Source organism: Abramis brama, assembly GCF_963993115.1.
Source record: "Abramis brama genome assembly, chromosome: 18".
Classification (NCBI taxonomy): domain Eukaryota; kingdom Metazoa; phylum Chordata; class Actinopteri; order Cypriniformes; family Leuciscidae; genus Abramis; species Abramis brama.
This window is the reverse complement of record NC_139980.1, coordinates 14,283,084-14,303,454: the sequence shown is the minus strand read 5'-3', so window position 1 is coordinate 14,303,454 and position 20,371 is coordinate 14,283,084. Positions and strand designations below refer to the sequence as shown.

The window sequence follows — 20,371 nt, the reverse complement described above, 5'->3', positions numbered from 1 at the left end:
TGTTTAAACTTTTTCCAGCCTTATTTCCTGAGAGTAAAACAATCCTATTATCATACGCTTGTGACAAAGTCACTGCCAGACCTTGTGACATTAACATGCCTAATGTAAAATATGATGGCATACAATACACACTTAAAGGGGACCTATAATGCAAAATTCTCTTTTATATTGTTTTTGAACATATTTAGTTTCCGCAGTGTGTGTCCACAACCACCTTATTTTGGTAAAAATCCATCCACTCCGTTTTATTTTTATTTTCTCCATAAATCTGAAACAGTGTCTCAAAAAAGAACAGTTAAGGAATGTTTTCCAATGTGATGTCACAATGCAACAAGCCCCGCCCATGACTGGTGACAGAATCTGCCCTATTAGCTTAGCTCCTTCCCTGAGTGAGCTGTACAGTCCGTCATGTTTATCTCTTCGCCAGAGATTTAACAGCAGCATTCAAGTAAGAAATGTATTCTTATTATAGCTACTAAAGTTATTCAATCAAGAGCAGTGAGTGATTTTCTGTTTTTCTTTTGTTTCCTTTATATTACTACATTCCAGCAGTTCATTTGCATTTAAAGAAACATGCACGAAAACAGCATTTTTTTTCCCTTACACTCAAAAATGGCCATTTACAACATGGTATGATAAATGATCTGTGGGGTATTTTGAGCTGAAACTTCACAGACACATTCTGGGGACACCTGAGCCTTATATTACATCTTGTAAAAAGGGGCATAATAGGTCCTCTTTAAACATTGATATACGTTATTTAGAATATTTTTTAAAAGTACGACAACATGGTTGTCTGGCAAAAATTGACATGTTGTATGAAAAATTGTATGTCAGATGTAGATTATGATTTTGACATTAATCAAAAGGCACTATTCACTCTCCAGCTCAGATGTAAAGTAACATGAGTCTTCCATTTTCCCATAGTACATCTCTCGGTTGGGGTCTGTTCCTGTGGTTCTTCTGTCCGTCAATGGAGTGCTAGAACATGCCAGCACACTGGGAGAACTTCGACATGTGTGGAGGACGATGACACGCTCACTGTGTTTGTTCTCAGTGTGGAGTTTTGGATCTGCAGATATTTCGACTTTTTCATCATCACAGAAGCCAGCCAAGGGAGCTCTTACTGGTTTCTGTGGACTGTAACAGGAAAATACATGTTTTTGAGTTTTATGCAGTTTAAAGTTGCATATTATAGTTGGTGCTATTTAAAAAAAGTTTTACACATCAAAAAATAAATTGTATTTTTGACGTACACTCAAATGAGATGAAGACTGTTGTTCTATAAAAAAAATAGGATAGCTACATGGTGCGGGTCACACCCTCAATGTATTTCGCCATGTTGAAATGTTACGTCGTTCACTGAATGATTTGAAGGAGAAAAATCCTGAGTAGTGATATGCTTAAGTTGCTTATTGTTTTGTCAGACAGGTAAGGGAATTAATTATTGTGTAGACCGCTCTCTAAAACTTATATACGAGTAATTTACATAACTGATGAGCATGTTGAACCACATTGATAGCAGCACACGGCCTAACACCATTGTGGTATACTTGGAGGCTTTTGAGTTGAAAAGTTGTACCCTTGTCTCTTTAAGATATTATGGTCACACAGCATAATTACATTCCCTGGAAGAGGTAAAATTCTCTAAGATTCAATTATCCAGCCGCTTAACCCAGTTACAGAGTGAGTGAATTTAGACTTAATAAGTCTTGATGGGCCCTCAGAAAACACAAACACAGACTCCAGTGTGATGACAGAAAGAGAAGGAAGAGTTCATTGAGTTGACTGGATGAATGAGGGTTGTGGAGAGGTAATTTACAATACAGTAACCTTTCACTCTAAAGTCACCATGAAATCAAAATGGACAAATATTTATTTATTTACTTTTACTTTTTACAGGATGTTGCAGTGTTTAATATAAATGATTTATCCATGCACATCATTATTTTTTTTTAAATGCATATGTCCTCAATCTATAATCAAAAACATTAACCTCCCCTCTCCATCGAAACGACATTTTCAGAGGGTGGGACTAAATATATTCCACAAATGATATTCAGATTTGCATCCATTTAGTTAACAATGCCCAGCTTCAAATGTTCCAGTCAATTCTTGAGGACAAAATCAAGTCCTTTCCTTATACCTTACGAGCTTTATAGAGGCATTATTGCCAATAAATAAATCAAATATTTTGTGTCTTTTATAGAAGATAAATTGACTTGAGAATCACAGAAAATAGACTTGTTTTCTTGAATTAAGTTTAAGATTCCCAATTTGCAAATGCATGCTTTTAAATACATAATTTGCCAGTGTAGTGAAACTTATTTTTTTGAATTATTATAATATAATAATTATAATCTATTAATCTTATTTCAAGATATATTCCCTGAAAAGTCTTAAAGGGATACACACCCCAAAATTAAAATTCCAAACCCATAAGACTTTCGTTCACTTTTGAAACACAAATTAAGATATTCTTGATGAAATCTGAGATTTCGGTCCCTCCACTGACAGCTGCGCAACTACCACTTTGACGCTTCAAAAAGTTTAGAAAGAGATCATAAAACTAATATGAATTGAGCGGTTTATTAAAATAATTTTAAGAGACACAATCACTTTATATGATGAACAACAGATTAAATTAAGGTTTTTATTCACATATAAACATTGATTATAACACGAGAATGAACCTCACTGGTTCTTGCAGAAGCTCAAACGTGCTGCGTAACACGAGAACGAACCTCATTGGTTCTTGCTGAAGCTCAAACGTGCTGCGTAACACGAGAACGAACCTCATTGTTTCTCACACGTCAAACGAACATGCTTGAGCTTCCATTTACCACAACTGGTTGATGAATGGTTATGTGAATAAAATGTTTATGTGATATGTGAATAAAAGCCTAAATTCAATGTTCATCATATAAAGCAATTGAGTCTCTTCAGAAAATTTGGCCTAAACCGCTCAATTCATATGGATTAGTTTTACGATCTCTTTATGAACTTTTTGAAGCATCACAGTGGTAGTTGCATAAACTGTCTATGGAGGGACAGAAATCTACTCAGATTTCATTGAAAAGGTCCTCATTTGTTTTCCTAAAGATGAACGAAAGTCTTACGGATTTGGAACGACAGTGTCACACTTTGGCTGCGTGAGGCACGTTCAGGAAGACGGATGTGCATAAACTATTTACAAAAAAGACACGTACCAAATTGAAGACGAGAACCAACCAGGGAGAACTGAATCTAGGGAGACTATATACACAGACAAATGAGGAGACTAAGCTGCACACAGTGAGTGATGATGTCTGTGATGAGGATGACAGGTAACAGGTGAAACCGATTAACAATAAAACACATGGCGCACAAACACAGAAGGCAAAACAAAGTCCAAGACAGGTGTCACAGTGACAAACAGGAGGGAGAGTAATTAATGACAGAAATGAACTTTTTGGGTAAACTATCCCTTTAATATCCTATGCAATTTATCTAAAATATTTGTTTGTGTTGTCTGTAAAGAGATCTTACCCTAACCTTTTTTCATCCGAGCTTTCAGCACTCAAGTCCAGTTTTTCAGCCCCACAGAGCTCTTCCTTCTCTGCCAATATAACAGTCACCTGTTGGACATCGGAAACACTGTAATGTAACGCACTGTCAAATTATAATCAAAGTAAATGCTAAGAACATAAAATCCATATATTACCAAACATTGGGAACAGCCAACTTTCCTTACCCTGGGGTAACACTGACACACCGACCAGACCGTCCCCATGCCCACCATTATCACTCCCATAGCACAGAATGTGGCGAACACCTGTGGTTCCTCTACGGAAATCATGAACATACCCAATGCCACAAACGCCATCCCAAGAACAATGAGCCCATAGCGATATGGCTTGTTCTCTGCCATAAAAGAAGCGTAGAGTCCCAGCAGTGGCTAACTAAGTTAACAGAAGAAAGTACCGGTGAGAGTGTGGAGCTTTATGATTGTGTTCCCATAGAGGTGAAGGACAGACTGAGAGGACAGGAGTGACTGACGGGACGGAAGGGCCAGTGGAGAACCAAGATACAGATCATTGAACCTGTAATGGGTCTTAGTCAGGTGACCTTCCCCCAGGTAAAGGTTGCATTGACATAAGCAATCTTACTACATTCCTTTCCAGAATATTAACGAAATATGGTAGGAGTCATATTAACGCTATAGAAGATACAAGTACATACAAAAACATTTAGTTTGATAATATTATCGGTTACCAAATACAAATCAACAATAGAGTTTTTGTGTCATATGGTGTATTGGTATATATATGCACATGTGATAGCCAGGAAATACACAAAGAAAATTATATGTAACTGACAAAACATCACAGAAAATAGACTTATGCAGCATTATGTGATATAGTAATAATAAAACACACACAAAACAGAGATAATAGTTTCTGGTAGGCCTGTTAAAGTGACAGTGAATGTGACATTCAGGAGAGAGAGAGAGAGAGAGAGAGAGAGAGAGAGAGGAGAGCACATTTCCTCACTCCTATATTATACAACATAAAGTAAGCCTACCAAAAAATAAGATTATATACATTGGGACATTTCTAAATCTTTCTAAAAACATGTTCTGGTCATTAAGAAAAATCAAGGCACAATTCAAAATTTGGTTCAGCTTATTGATAAAGAGGTACTCAAAAATATAAAATTACAACTTGGCATCTTTTACAACCTAGACTGATTTTATATTTGGGGTCCCAAAGTCCCTAATAATATACACCAACAAGGGTGCATTAAACTGATCAAAATACTAAAGACGTTTACATTTACTTTATTCATTAAATAATCTTGAAAAAAAATGTATCACGGTTTCCAGAATAATATTAAGTAGGTACTTTCATAGTGCGTTTTCAGCATTGATAATAATGATAAATGTTTCTTGTGCATCAAATCAGCATATTAGAATGATTTCTGAAGGATCATGTGACACTGAAGGCTGGAGTAATGATGCTGAAAATTCAGCTTTACCATCACAGGAATAGGTTACATTTTAAAATATATTCAAGTAGAAAATGGTTATTTTAAAATAAATGCAGCATTGGTGCGCATAAGAGACTTCTTTTAAAAACATTTACAAATCTTACAAACCCAAAACTGGAATGGTAGTGTATGTGTAATATTAAATAATACAAGTATTTTTTAAATTGATCTCATATGTCCCCTTCAAATTATTTCAAGTTCATTCCCTTTAAGTTAACCCTATTCAAAAACCCATTAGACTGATATTATTGACAATCTTCTCCCTTTTTTTACTGAACATTTCATTACTTTGACTGGTATCTATATTCTAGTAACACAGTTTCTGTTTTTGACCCCAATAAAAACACAATGTAGAGAAATACAATAAAACAAACTAAAGTCAAATCAGAAAATCAACAACCTTCAATGGCAAGTAGTTAGTAGGAACTACTTAGTAGGTTAGTAAGTAGTAGTAAGAACTTCTGTAATGGCCTCGGGGTCTCTCAGACCCCAAACTGAAACTTTTATACTATGATTTGCTGTCAGTTAATTTAAGTAAATTTTCTATTTCTATTTTCCATTTCGGTATCCACATACATAGCTATGAAAAAGTAAAAGAAAAGAAAGAAATAATAGGGATGCACAAAATCTGAAGTCATTGTTACCAGTTATCAGCCATAAAAAAACATGACTTTTTTTCTTACTCAGTATTAATTATAGGCTGCTATATATATTTTTAGCCAAATAATAGGACTCCACATTATTTCTAGTTGGATTACCAATTTTTAAAGTTCAACCCAAAATGAAAATTTCCTAATAATTTACTCACCCCAATGCCATCCAAGATATCCATGTCTTTCTTTCCTCAGTGGGAGAGAAATTATGTTTTTTGAGTTTTTTGATTTTTCTTCTAACAATGGACTTCATTGGTTACCATCGTTTTTAAGTCCAAATCAATGCAGTTTCAAAAGTCTTTGAAGTGTTTAAACGGGCTGTATGCGATCACAGCTGAAGAAGAGGTTGTTATCTAGCGAAACAATAGGTCATTTTAAAAAAAAAATTATAATTTATAGACTTTTTACCTTCAATAGTTCGGATTGAGCTGATCAACAAACGGACAGGGAACTACGTCATCACGTTGAAAGGTCACGCCGGCGCCGGCAATACCATTTGAACTATTCATATTCATCAGAATGTTATTCATATACTATTCATATTCACTGAATACTATTACTATAATAGCAAACAATACTATTTGAACTATCCTCCTACGTACGGTTGCATTGTTATATACTGTCTATGATTGTAAACAGTGGGGCGGTACTTCTACCGGCGCCGGCGTGACCTTTCAACGTGATGACGTAGTTCCTCAAGGCACTTCATTATCAGAACAGATTAGAGATAGAAATAGAGCTGCACGATATATCTGTTATCTGTAGATATTACTTATGTTATCTTATTTATCACTTGTGAACTTGTTTCCCTTTTAGATTTAGATTACTTTTGCTGTCTGTATCTAACAATATCTTAAAGGGATAGAGGTATAAAAAAAAAATAACCCTTTAAGTGCATCATCTCTAGTCGAGTGCATGCAGAGCTGTGTGTCTTCATGCATAAACAAACAAGTAACATTACTTTTTGGCATTCAAATGAAAACTTATCCTTCTTCCATACTGCACTATGTTTTGATGCATTCATGCAGTTCTAGAGTTTGTAGAGTTTTTTATTTATTTCTGTAGTTATAGTTGGTTCAAAGCTGTAGTGGTCTTCATAACAGTCTCATAGGATGGCGGCGGCTCCATTTGCCAGGGAGGAGGTGTTGCAGGTTGGCTCTGTGTACTGGCGACTGAGGTGGGAGGCACTTGGACTGTAATGTGATCCTCTGCTGTAGCCCTCCGGATCCGATCCAGCCTTCTGGGGAAAGGGAAGAGCAGAATACCTGTATCACAATATAGTTTGAGTATATAGCTTAATTAATATACTGCAAAGGCCCCGATATACTCACAGCCAAGTTCTTTTTTATTCTTTGCTTAAAAAAGAAGGGGTTAAGTTTGAAATACCTTTGTAGTGGTGTTAAGATAAATGTGTAAATATGTGCTGGACACTTTCCTCTCAATACCATAATAAACGCAACAAAAAATTACAGCGGTAAGAAAACTGTAGTTAAAGTCCCCCGTAGTCAATAATTGTATCCCTTAAAACTCATCTTTGATCACCAAAATGACATATTTAAACGTTTTTTCCTTGAAAAAAAATCTTCATGCCTTAAAATAGCTTGAATGTAACTCTACACCCTTGCCTCATTTAGTATGCGGTTATATTAATATTGAAATTAGTCCCGCCTCCACTCACTCACACCAGCTCAGAGATCAACTCATTGACGATCACTCCTTGACCTGATTGGTTACAAGGTATTTTGTGATGTCAGAAACACCAGCGTTTCTGAGACCGTAAGTAGAAAATACTCAGCAATGGTGTAGACTTGTGCATTTGTTCCTGGTTTATCTTAAAGCATATTTAAAAACACCACATATATAGACATATAAACAATATTAAAAGCTTGATTTTCACCACAGGGGGACTTTAAGAAAGCATCTGATACTGTGAACGCTGCTCCACCTGAAAGCAATTGTGAGTTTGAGTTGCTTATAACGTGCATTTGAAAAAGCAAAGCGTCAAACACCTTTCCAAACATGAGAAGCATTAATGAACCTCTTGTCCAACAAAATACAACATTTAATAACATGTTTTTACTCCAAACTCACTTCATAACGACAGTTGAATGTTTGAAAACATCCTTCTGTGAGATGATGTGGCTTCTTACACAGAATAAGGCACATGACATTATTTCATAGTATTTTATACAGCGATAAAGGCTATGTCGATTAGCATTGAAGTGTAAATATACTTTATCATCATGAAAATACCCGAGAAGGCTTGAAGAACTCAGATAAATTGTCATAGTCGTGTGTTTATTAGTCATGTCTAATCAATCAAAGCGTTTCAATCTTCTGTTTATTCAGCTACAGATAGTAAGAAGCCCATAGGGATTTCTAGAATGATGTGCGTTATCTAATTATGCGGGGTATATTTGGAGTTTCTGCGTGAGAGCGCCCTCTGGCTTTCACTGACAAGCTGTGCATAAAATAATTGCCAAATCGCATGCGGTTTAATTTTGATTAATCGTGCAGCCCTACTTTAAAGCAAGCAGCTTTATAGTATTAAGCATGAAAAACAGTGTCAATGTCACTTTCAATTAGAATTACAACTCAGTTCTACTATAAAGCACCTCTCCAGTGTGTTCAAGTTTTTACTCTCGTCTGACCTTGAAGGACTGAACAGAAGAAATGAGTCGGAGATGATTTCCACATCAAAGAAGGCGGAGCCTCAGAGCCACACCTTCTCATTATGTAATCACTACGGACCAATGGTAGGTCGAGCGAACTTTTCCAGATAATTCGCTTTGGCAAGTGGTTTTGAATTCCAAACGAAGTTCATTTTGGCCTGATTTTTGTTTGTAATGATGTCACAACAGTTCGTTCTTCGATTTATCTTAAAGGGTTAGTTCACCCAAAAATGAAAATTCTGTCAGTAATTACTCAAACGGAAGTCTTACGGGGTTGGAACAACATGAGGGTGAGTAATTACTGACAGAATTTTCTTTTTTGGGTGAACTAACTCTTTAAGGTACATTGGGGCTTTAATTAGCAATTAATCTGGACATTTATGTTAAAGCATTATGGAAACATTAATTTCAGAAGGAAACCAAATAATCTGAAATCACCTAGTTTGTGCTTGCAATAAAGTGAATCCAACTTTAAGTTCAAACCAAAGACTGAGCGTTTACCATCATTCTCTAAAAACTACTGTACTTCAGATGCCAAAAAGACAAAGGGTGGGGAGAAGGGGGAGACCCCAAGGCACTTATTTGATGGCTTCAGCATGTTGCAAGAAACAAAAATCTCTTCCTCTCGAGCCCTCCCTCCTACTTGTTTCTGGGCTAGTGTACAATGTTGACTGCTTTCTGTTAACATCTGTAGTCCTGATCATGCGGTCAGAATGAACCGCTCTGCTCCCTTTGATTCTCCTATCTTCCACAGCATGATTCTCCAAACAAAACAAAAAACCATAAATAGATTTAAATATAAACTGAGATCATAATTAAGTACCAGCAACTTACTAGTTTGTAAATGGCAATGGGTCCTTTCTTTCTCTTGTGTTCTCTCTCTCTCTCTCTCTCTCTCTCTCTCTCTCTCTCTCTCTCTCTCTCTCTCTCTCTCTCTCTCTCTCTCTCTCTCTCTCTCTCTCTCTCTCTCTCTCTCTCTCTCTTCCCTCAGACATGGAACACTGAAAGAATTTGGCGGCTAGCAGCTGTTCAGTCTTTACTTGGTCTGTAAACATTACCTTGCCTTAACATTTTCTCCCAGTTTCTCCATTAATTACATTGTGATTGCATTTTGTTAAGCGTTGAAAAAGGTTTCTTGACAAAAGGGAGTCAGTTTAAACACTTAAACTAATTACTGTTATTCACAACGATATTACATAGAAAACACTGTTGTGCTAATGGGAACCACAGAATAACACCCAAAGAAATTTAAATTAAAGCTTAAGTATGCAATTTCTGCATTACTAGAGTCACCAAACAAATTACAAAAATGCTCAACAAACAATGAGGAATGTTTTTTTTTCCAAGTATTGATAAAGGCATGTTGTATATATGGTTCCTCGCTCTTGCTATAAGAGGAAAATGTAAACCTCGCCTTCCAACTAGTACATCGTGCAATGAAAATAAATGTAAGACATGAGTTAGTTTATGGACAGGATGCAGACCCATCATTTCTACCATCTAACCGTGCCAGACTGTTTCACTGTTTTCACTGCTGACCTACTTCTATAATCAGAACATTTGTTACTTCTGCTTAACTTTGGCTTTCAAACTAAGAGTGGGCCGAGAAGAGACAGAGGACCGTCTTAGTTTGAATATTTTTTGATCAACTGAAAGCCAGAGAAATTCTGAGTGTATACAAAAACCCCAATCAGATGATTATTTTTCAGCATTCTTGTGTTTCACAACTGATGTTTAACATCTTTCAGCAGTCATACTAGTGTGTGCAAAACAAATCATTATTACTATTGTTCATACTGAAGCAAAAGTCACCTAATGTCCCAAGATAGGCTTTATGCCAAACGTCACATGACCAAACAGGAAAACATGTCTCAGTGCATCCGTTTGTTGGAGAAAGTGTTAACGGCAGTACGAACTGGCACGGATATCTATGGACCTTTCTAATGTAATCAGCTAACCTAGCTAGTTCTTTTTATTGTTGCCGTTTTATTCTATTTAAATATGTAAATGTTAGTGAGAAGACGAAAAAAACATTTTTTTTAGATATCAATCTGCATTTTCGATGGATCGGTTATGCTCATCTTTGCTCGCTCCTTTGAAGGTATCTTGAGTAAAACGTCTCTATATTTAACAAAGCGCATAAAAAAGACCTGAACCAGAAGCGATGCATCCTGTTTTACAGGATATGGAAGTTTGTTGCACATAACCCCTGTGATGGATTTTTAATCAATAAGTAAACTGTCTTTTAAACTAACCATGATTCTAACAATAATAACACCTAAACTTTACTTCCCCTTTTAGGGCTAACATCCTAACACTTTGAAACACGTTGTACTAAAACGTTCTGCTTTTTGTCTATTTGCATAATGGGAAATTGTCTAGTACTGACCATAACAATATCACAAATATACTGTCTCTCTTGTCTCATGACATATTGAGTAATCAACAGAACTCTTAACCCTTTACTTGTGTTTTGTTATGTTCCGAGATATTTTTACTTAGGCCACTAACAGAGAGGTTTGCTTCACCAATGGATATTAATAGAAGGTGACATGTTAAAGTCATGAGTTAGGCACGATGATTTTGTTTTTATGCGTCATATCTTTATCCTATAAAACCTGATGTATTATTCTATGTGGCTGAGATTCTCGAGAACTCTCCCGGCCGTGATTAAAGCATTTAAAGGACATTTGCTGAAGTTTGTCAGTCATTTATGTTGTGTGGCAAGTCAGTTAGAAGACCCAGATATACTAAACGTTGTAGACGTTAGGGGACGTTGATTGTAGGCGAGACCCAGATAGACTAAACGTCGACTGAAGATGTTCAGGGACGTCGATTGTAGACGTTAGGTCAGGTGAGAAAATAGAGAAAAATCTACCACACGCCCATTATTGCAAAAAAAAAAATTCTGAACACTTTAGCAAGCAACTTATTTAGGTCAGGGTCAGCAGGGGGTCTACTCTATGATGTCATTTCCTGTTATGTTTTTTTTTTTTTTTTTTTTTTTGCATGTTGCGAAAAATTTACTAAAAACCAATTAGCATATATATATATTAGGGGTGTGACAAGACGCTTACTCCACGAGATGAGACGAGACACGAGATTGGGTTCACGAGAACGAGAAAAGACGAGATTTTTACACAATTTTTAAGAAATCCTCAATGATGAAATATATGAATGGAAAATAGTCTTTTATTCAACTGAAAATCACAAAATGCAAAACAATTTAGGTTCATTTTGAAATCAACTTGTAATGAATGTTATTTTACTTCTATTTTAATTTATTCTATGCAGTAAATGACATGCAAACACTGCAAAATGTTTTGCTATAAACTCTACTGTCTGGCTTCTCCCCTGTACGATTTCACATGAGAAATCTAACTCTTTTCCACAAATCGAACATAAAGAAAAATAAAACAGTATAAATAAAATAAATATAAATAACTGAAATAACACTTTAAATGCAAACAGTAAGTGTGTATCCATAATCAAAGTACTGCTCTCTCAAAACTACAAGTTCAAACAGAAAAAAAAATTTTTCTTCAAGCATGAAAAAGAGATCAAATTAACTACACAGAACAGACTAAGATTATGGTCATGTTCTTTTTCAAGAATATAAGCATGTCGACGATTTCTGGCAGCAGTTGAGACCTTTGGGCAGTAACTATAGTCAAAAGTCAGAGGCAGTAGGCAGATATTAAAATCTGTTCCGATTTTAAAGGTCATGTAGTGTATTCCAGCCTTGAGCCTCTCTGTTTATATTGTATCTATTCACAGAGCTCCGGAAACTTGATTTGACAATTACATACTCCATGACACTCATCTAGTTTGTACATATGCCACAGCTTTGGCTAAACCCTTGTTTCTCTTTAATTGCACTCATCAATTAGCCTCATAACGATAGCCTATTTGTGTGTGATATTGGTGTAAAATTTGCGTCTTACCTCTGCACCGCAATGGCTTGATGGTAGGTGTAACGGGTGCCCGTTCGCGGGTGTAGAAGGAAGTGACCTGCTACACCTGGCACAGGTACATCATGACTGGATTTGACGGCCATGCAGAAGGCACGGATGAGGATCAAGAAGCCGAGACACACTATGGCCACGCCAATGAGAACACTGTAAAACTGCATGGTAATGAAGAGCACTATGCCTGTAATCACAACCAAGATCCCCAATGAAACTTGACATCTGTTATGGAAGGACATGCTGTTCCTTCTGGCTATGCCATCACTAGTAGGCTCATTGTCTTCCGCCCTTGTAACACAGTGCATGAGAGTTTTAGTATGAGCTTCAAGTTGTGTTGCACAAAAAGTACAGCACAAAAGTCAGTCCAGCCCTGGTGTCAGTTCATATCCTTGAAGATCCAAGAAAGAGATTGCAGACCATCCTACACAGAGCAGAAAAAAAGAGTGAACATTACATGCATCACAGATAGAAACTATGTAACCTACATTGATTTAATTGTATTTTTATAGACAGTACAGTGTAAAAAAAAAAAAAAATCTGTTTCCTGTTTTTTTCAGGTAACCAACAATGTGCTTCATGTGGTAACATCTGCTGTTCAGAAGTCAAAAATATATTTTCAAATTACAGAATAAAATTTACTTCATTAGTAAGACTACAAAAAAAAAAGTCCCTGTAAGGGTTAAAGTAAAAAACGATCCTTTTCAGTTGCATTTTACAACTACTATCAAATGAACACATGATCAACCATCTTATCCAAACAAGAGGTAGCTGCTAAATAGAATTGAAATGTCATTACAATTATTATAGTTTAATATGAGTTAATATTGTGACTGTTTTCTTTCTTTCTTTTTTTTTTCAGTCTAATGTGTAACAAAAAAAATCAGAACTACTGAGTGTTTCCTGTTTTATCGTCGCATTAAAATATACAGTAGCCTACCTTGTAGTGTTGACGCAGTCCGGCGTGCGTTTGTTTTGACCGTTAAGTTGAACATCAGTGGATGAGTGTAAAGGTTTCTTCTAATGAACTGTCTTCAACATCTGTCTGCACGTCCTGACTCCTGAATAAGCGTCCAGCTCTGCTTGTCATTATACTCAACGAGGATAATCATTTCCACCGAGCTCTTCACTTTACCACGGAAATCGCGACTCAGCCAGTCATTTCCTTAAAGAATGCTTAATGGAAAATCTAATTCTTCCCACAGTCATCGCTGTCGGTAGATATGCCATCTGTTTGAGTCTCTGCGGTCATTTAAACGTGAAAAGGAAGTGGCAGAGTTTATGGGCGGAGGTTGATGCCACTAGGAGCGTTGTCCGATTCGTGAATCGTTCTTTTAATTTGAATCTTTTTAATGATTCAGGTGAGCCGGGTCACTAAACCGGTTCATGAACGGATAAGAGAGAGAGATCTGAAATCGCCCCCTAACTCAATCACGTTAGTCCACTAATAATGTTCACTTGAAGGAGTGAATGAAAACGGATGAGCGAATTCGGACAGCCGTTGAGCTAGACACTGTGTAGACACTCTGTAGCTCTACACTCGCAGTGCAACGTGGGATAGAATGAGTGAGTGCACTCAGTTACATCCACTGTTTCGGACACCACTGCAGATGTCTGTCCCTTCAATTAATGCCCTATTCGAGGGTATATGGGGGCGATTTTGGATTCAGCCAAGAACTCAAAGAAATCTGATTAGGTTTGTATTGGCAGAATTAGGCTATAAAATCGAATTATTTATGTTGTCTGAATTTTACTCACACAGTTTAAATGGGTATTTATACAGTAGATGAAATAGCTGCATAAGGTGTTCATTCGAAAAGGTTTTGTCAGGCAACACTCGATGACCGTGATTACGCCATGACGTACAAGAATCGCTGAATCTATATAGAACCGTTTTTAAATTAACTGTTCGAAAGAACCGAGTCGCGGAGTGAGTCTGACTTCCCATCACTTGTCGATAAGAAAATCACCCAGTCCTGGCTGGGCGTGGAAGAGTCGGGTCTCTCGTGTGACTCACGTTCAGAGATTTCTCATACAGCTTTATTAAAAACACACAAACACACACACACACAGGGGGAAAAAACCTCAATAAAACAGCTGAATTCCGTCATTACATGCTGATTTATAGTAACTAGCTATTAGATCATGTTATTTTCAGAAACTTTGCTCCTGCCCGCTATTGACCCTTTAATCAATAAATTAACTTGCATGACTCAAACTAAATTCTTAAAGCATGATTGCAGGGCCACTTCACTTCCAAATAAGCTCTGGGAAAAAAAAAATTAAGAGACTGCAAAATTAGCAGTTACTCTGGATTTTTTTTTCCTTTTTTATATATATATGTATCTATTTGAGTGAAATTAACATTTTGCAGCATTCTCTTAATTTTTTCCAGAGCTGTTGAGAGGGACACACCTTTGGTCAGATCAGATAAAACTATATGACAAAGAACCAACACCCCTCTCAAAAATAGCTTCAGCATAGTATAAAATGTAAAGCTTTAAAGGTTGGCATTGTCACATACACTCATTCTCAGTTTCATTATCATGGGCTTTTAGTTTGTTTCCATGAGTTTCCTGTTTCCTTTTGTTCTATTTTCCCGCCACTTGTTTGTCTCCTTGGTTACCGTCATTATGAGTTCTGTGTTTCAATTTTGGATGGAGGGACAGCTTTTATGTTCCAGAGTGGCAGAGACCTGGAGTGACATCTGCTATCTTGCCACCTGCGACAACGTCTGTCTATTGGAGGGATTTTGGTGTGGTCTGGACGAAGATCTCTGCTTCGTCATGCCCTGCAGCGATCTCTGCTGGACCCTAGAAGCTTAGATCAACTTCGCACTGTGGACGAATGGATCCGTGCTCACAGTGGGCGAAGCGCAGGATAACAGCAGTCTCGTCCAGCCACACCTCACAGATGTCCTGCAGCCAGAGCCCAGCCCACCACCACCCTCAACCGAGGAGATTTCGTTTGAGGCCCCCGCAGACGGAGAGCTTCAGCCTGCCGCAATGTGTAAGCCAGACCCCTTTAAAGATAGGACAGCGCCGACCATTGCCCCGGAGCCGGAGCCCCAGAGTGAGACCAGGGGTGTGAGCCAGCAACATCTGTAGCAGAAGGAATTTTGGTGGAATTGGACACTGAGGACTGGCTGATAAACTGGGACACTGAGATACTGCCTCCCACCCTGAATCATTTGTCTGCTCTTCATCATCGCGATTTCAAGACAGCAATGAAACTTGAAAGGACTGTGAAATATCTGTTTGTTCGTCATCACTGTTTCATTTACCTTATTGATCCCGTCCAGCTTCCTTCTTTCACCCTCACCTCAGAGCTCAGCCAGTCCTCCAGCTCCACCTCTGCTGGATGCCTGCCGCCCTTCACCTTCCCCGGGAACACCTTGCTGCGACGTGAAGGCTCAGGTTGTGCAACCACCATTAGCGCCTGAGCGAGTGGATCCTGTGGCTCCGCCTCCGGCCTCTGATCCCTTCGCTCCACCTCGATCCGTTGGCTTCGCCTTGGCTCCTCCCACCCTCGGCTCCACCAGAGACCCTCGACCTTGCGGCCCCACCGGGTTCCCTCGTCAGTACATCAAAACGTGAATTTTTCTTCAAATTTTTTTCCAAAACGTGTTTGTCTTAGTGTTTATATTTTAGACCTGTCAGGATGGTTTTTGTGGTAAATTGCGTGTACAATTGTGTACTTGCCCATGCATGTCTCGTCATATCTTTAAATAGAGAAAAGTTGATCCAGCTTCTTTGCATAGTTTTTGTATTGTATTGTATCAAGTATTGGCATGGATTAGTTGTCACAACAAGTGAGAAAGGTTGACACGGAGCACGATAAATCTGGAACCTCTGGGGAATCACCCATTTTAAAAAAACAGGAGTGTCTGCTGGCAAAACAAGAACATGACAGAGCTCGTAATAAAACAAGAATCAACAATGGCTTGCTTTTTCGGACATGGCGAGAACTGAGGGATTTGAAATGTTGTAAAAGCAACAGGGAGATGGTGTTTTTATAACTCAACAGGTGAGGAAGGTATTTTATTGAACAGATAAATTGTCATATGTATCTCTCTAACATAGTTCATTGTAAAGCATTATCTATTGTGAAGGGTCATTTCATTATGACATTCTTCAGCTAGTCAGCTTGAGATCCTTTCCACACGTTTACACCTCTTGGCCTGGTAATAAATGATTTATGAGCAGAAGGATAACCACATTCATCCGCAGAGCCGAAGCACAAACAAAACACTGTTCTTCAGCAAAATGCATACAGTTATATATTGTACCTTTAAAATGTCATAAATTGCGTATTGTATATTTATCCGTTTAAATTTTAAACTGTACATACAACCAACCTAGGATTTACAGATTTTAAAAATGTAGAAACTGATATAAATACTGGTTTCTTCACGAAGATATAAAAACAAGTAATTTAAAGAGCATTATGTTCATTTTTTGCCTCTTTGTCATTGATGGTAAGATCTTCACCTGTTATGTCAAATATTATGCACTGCATGACAATATGCAAAAGTTTGTAATCATATACTGTTTAATTTTCAATCATACCACATCTGAAAAAGGAACTGGGTCTAGTTTGTCCTTTAAAAAAAAAATGAACAAACAAAAAAGTACAGCATTTCTTAAAAAAGTCTTGCATGCACACAACAGCCCTCTGTAGATTATTAATTGCAGTTCAAAGGAAACGCACATTAAATACGCATAAGGTAGAGAATGCCCAGAAGTGCCTTTGTTAAAAGATGAAAATCATTATAATGGGTGAGTCAGAGGAAGTAGTGGCCGTGAATGTCATGTTTTATAGTGTTCCAAACAATATTAACAGAGCATTAGTTCATCATTAAACTCAGTAATGCTGTGTGGTTTTCTTGACAGAGATGTGCTGCCATTATCAGGCACCACAATGTGTGCCTTATGCATAAATCATCACTCTGGCCAGATCTCTAAAGTGATCTGACCATGCGATTTTTGAGTCTTTGAAAACTGTGTGCTTATACAGGCTATCCCATGAAAATGTTCTATTTACTAAACACAATAATTTGCCTGGAGAGTCTAAAAAATGAATAAATATACAAACAAAACATTTTCTCTTTTCAAAAAAATCATCCACATCACGGCCAGAAAGCAATTTGGATGCCAAGTGCACTGGCTAGTTAAAAGGAAGTACTCTAAATACTTTTAAATTTTGAATATTTTGGAAAATCCTGAATTATGAATTGTGTATAAGTGTGATGTTTTGTGAATATTACTATTGAATGGATTTATGGATATGAACTTGTTTTATTATTATTTTATATTATTGTTTTATTTTATTACTATATTATATATATATATATATATATATATATATCAGGCTTGTGCACAATTCAGAATTGAATTGAGAATGACTCCTGAATTCCAGTTCAATTCTTGAATTTTAACTGAATTTTAATTGATGTCAAAAACAGGATCTAGAATTAGAATTTGAATTTGAATTAAAGGAAGCAGAATTGCAATTCAATAAAAATTCAAAGAAATTCATATTTTAAGTTAAGTGTTTAACAATGAAGCTTTACAGTATATGTCAGATATGATTGCTTTAGTCACAGAACAAATAATTCAGTTTGATTTATTATAACTGTAATTTTGTGGAACATGATGGAACATGACTCCATTTCCCAGAATGCTTTACTTTAACCAAGTATTTAAAATGGTTGCCAAACAATTTGATATAGACATTTGTTTGAAATCTTCTTTTCTACACAATTTGATGGTCAACACTGGACTTTTTAAGAATTTGATCATTATCTATATTTTAGAACAAAATATATGCAGGGTTGAGGAGTGACAAGTTATGTGTAATGAAATTATGATATTAAATTAGTTGAATTACAGAACTTTGCATTGATAAAGTAATCCAAATTAAGCAATCCAACCCACATTTATAATGGGTAACTTATAACAGTAAGCAATTACATTTCCAAAGTAACCTTCCTAACACTGAATGTATGTGAGACTGAGATTCAACACATTATTTCTGTTGTGTGACTGTGTGGAATTTCTTTGTATTGCCATGAATTTAATTCCACTTCCTGTCATTCCAATTCCAATTCAAATTCAACTTCCTGTGGGGCGGAGTCAATTCAATTCAAATTCCAATTCATGAATTGAATAGAGGCCAATTCTGAAATTCAGAATTTTGCGCAAGCCTGATATATATATATTTACCTTCATTATGTGAAATAATTAAAATATTTTTTGTTAAAGGTGCTCTAAGCAATGTTGGGTGACGTCACTTCTTGCTGACGTTCGAAGTATTGTCAAACAAAACGGAGTCTAGCTCGACCCTCCCTCCTCCTCATCCCGTTCCCTCCCCCTCCCTTCCGTGCTTCCTGAAACAGTCATGAACAAGTCGAAGGCTTTTCCGATGTAAATTCGTTCCTTCTCCTTTTCCCTATTCTTTGCTATTTGTTCATCGGAACGTCGTCTCTTTGGTTGTGTGTCGGCCATATCAAAATTCAAGAGAATATAATTCTAACGTTAGACGTTGTCGTTGTCGTTGTCTAGAACATCTCTCCTCTAGCTAACTCCCCTCTTCATGCTTCTCTCTCCTCCACTCTCCACACCCCCCTTCATGTGCATGCGCACTAACCCCCCAACCGCCACCCCCAAATCATTCTTGACGGTTATTGGCTGGAACACTGTTTGTTATGTTTCGTGGTCCAGGCTGGGCCAGTGTGTTTTTCTTGCCGTTTGTGGAGCCTGGGCTGTCTACAGAGACCGCGTTTGTTTACAGTGTGTTCAGGGGACAGGCTAGCGGGTAGTGAGGAGATGTTTGCTGTATGTGACAAAAAAATGTTCAGCCTAAAAAACGTGTGACATCGCTTAATATATTAGTGCTGTCAAATCGATTAATCACAATTAATCGCATCTAACATAAAAGTTTTTGTTTATATAATATATGTGCGTATATATGATTATATTTATTCATAAATTATATATTGTGTGTGTGTGTATAAATATACATATATATATATGTGTATATATATATACACACACACACACACACACACACACATATATATATATATATATATATATATATATATGCATACATAAATAGGTGTGTACACGCACACACAGACACACATATATATATATATATATATATAAACAAAAACTTTTATGTTAGATGCGGTTAATCACGATTAATCTATTTGAAAGCACTAATATATATATACACTAATATGATAATATACTGTATAGCACTTTATGTTGACATCTTGTGGTTCACAGATTGTGGCAGACTGAATAAGCATCCATATGTAGAAGCTATTTTTTTAAGTATAAGGTGTCCTTCAAACATTCAGGCATTACAATATTTTCTAAAATGTGAGTGATCAGTTATTGAAAGAGTGCAGAAGGCCTACCTACAATTAAAGCCACATCTCTTGTAAAATGCATTACATTATGTTTAATGAGAGATAAACCACATATTTCCAATAGCTTACAGATTTTATATTTATAATGCATTTTATTTGAGAAAAGGCTGTTAACACATGGTTCAGACGAAAACCATCTCAAGAGGCCCAAAACACCCCCTCTGCGAGCTGTGGATTGTTAATGCCTGTTTCGTAGCTTCATCAACACTTGTTTGTGAATATTTTAGGGTGGGTAATCAGCTCCTCAGTTGGGGTCTCAAGGGATGAACAGATATCACACTTCGAAACTGATCTCCCGTGAGCGTCCAAACAGAGGTTCAGTGAGCAGCTGTGTGTCCGAGTAGCTGCGCCTCAGGTGTGTGGAGCTCCTAGTGGTTTTGATGGCCACCTCATAAGGCGGAGGAGGTTCCATGTCCCAGTGAGGAGGCCGCCCCCGACTGGTAGGGCTGAAGCAGGCTGGCTCCATGGGGGGATAGTCCAAATCATCACCATATACACATCGCCTTTGCATAGTCCTTCAAAATACAATCGCACATTATTATTATTAATAATACGTTCATACTGCAATATATATATATATATATATATATTACTCTGGACCTGGATAACTGGGAC

At 37.0% G+C, this 20,371-nt stretch overlaps 3 protein-coding genes across 4 annotated transcripts in view; all 3 read right to left on the bottom strand.

Annotated features, from left to right (window-relative positions):
* Positions 1-222: 222 nt before the first annotated feature.
* bsnd (barttin CLCNK type accessory subunit beta) lies at positions 223-4,366 on the bottom strand. Of its 2 annotated transcripts, none has more exons than XM_084091231.1 (3): positions 3,734-4,366; positions 3,535-3,617; positions 223-1,140 (listed from the first exon to the last, which is right to left on the bottom strand). In XM_084091231.1, exons 1-3 carry the CDS (start codon positions 3,908-3,910, stop codon positions 873-875), a joined length of 528 nt encoding a protein of 175 aa, XP_083947357.1. In that variant the 5' UTR covers positions 3,911-4,366; the 3' UTR covers positions 223-872. The 2 variants fall into 2 exon arrangements, with proteins under 2 accessions (XP_083947357.1, XP_083947356.1); XM_084091230.1 differs by having other exon boundaries at positions 759-1,140; positions 3,529-3,617; positions 3,734-4,054.
* LOC311068651 (uncharacterized protein) lies at positions 4,282-13,639 on the bottom strand. The gene is made up of 4 exons (XM_084091232.1): positions 13,259-13,639; positions 12,298-12,742; positions 6,386-6,921; positions 4,282-6,132 (listed from the first exon to the last, which is right to left on the bottom strand). Exons 2-3 carry the CDS (start codon positions 12,624-12,626, stop codon positions 6,747-6,749), a joined length of 504 nt encoding a protein of 167 aa, XP_083947358.1. The 5' UTR covers positions 12,627-12,742; positions 13,259-13,639; the 3' UTR covers positions 4,282-6,132; positions 6,386-6,746.
* Positions 13,640-19,908: 6,269 nt separating this feature from the next.
* LOC311068074 (uncharacterized protein) overlaps positions 19,909-20,371 on the bottom strand; it is a 1,773-nt gene continuing 1,310 nt past the window's right edge. Inside the window, exon 2 of the mRNA XM_084090286.1 lies at positions 19,909-20,271. Within this exon, the coding sequence (XP_083946412.1) occupies positions 20,031-20,271 (241 nt within the window). The 3' untranslated portion in view covers positions 19,909-20,030. The remainder of the gene's footprint in view (positions 20,272-20,371) is intronic.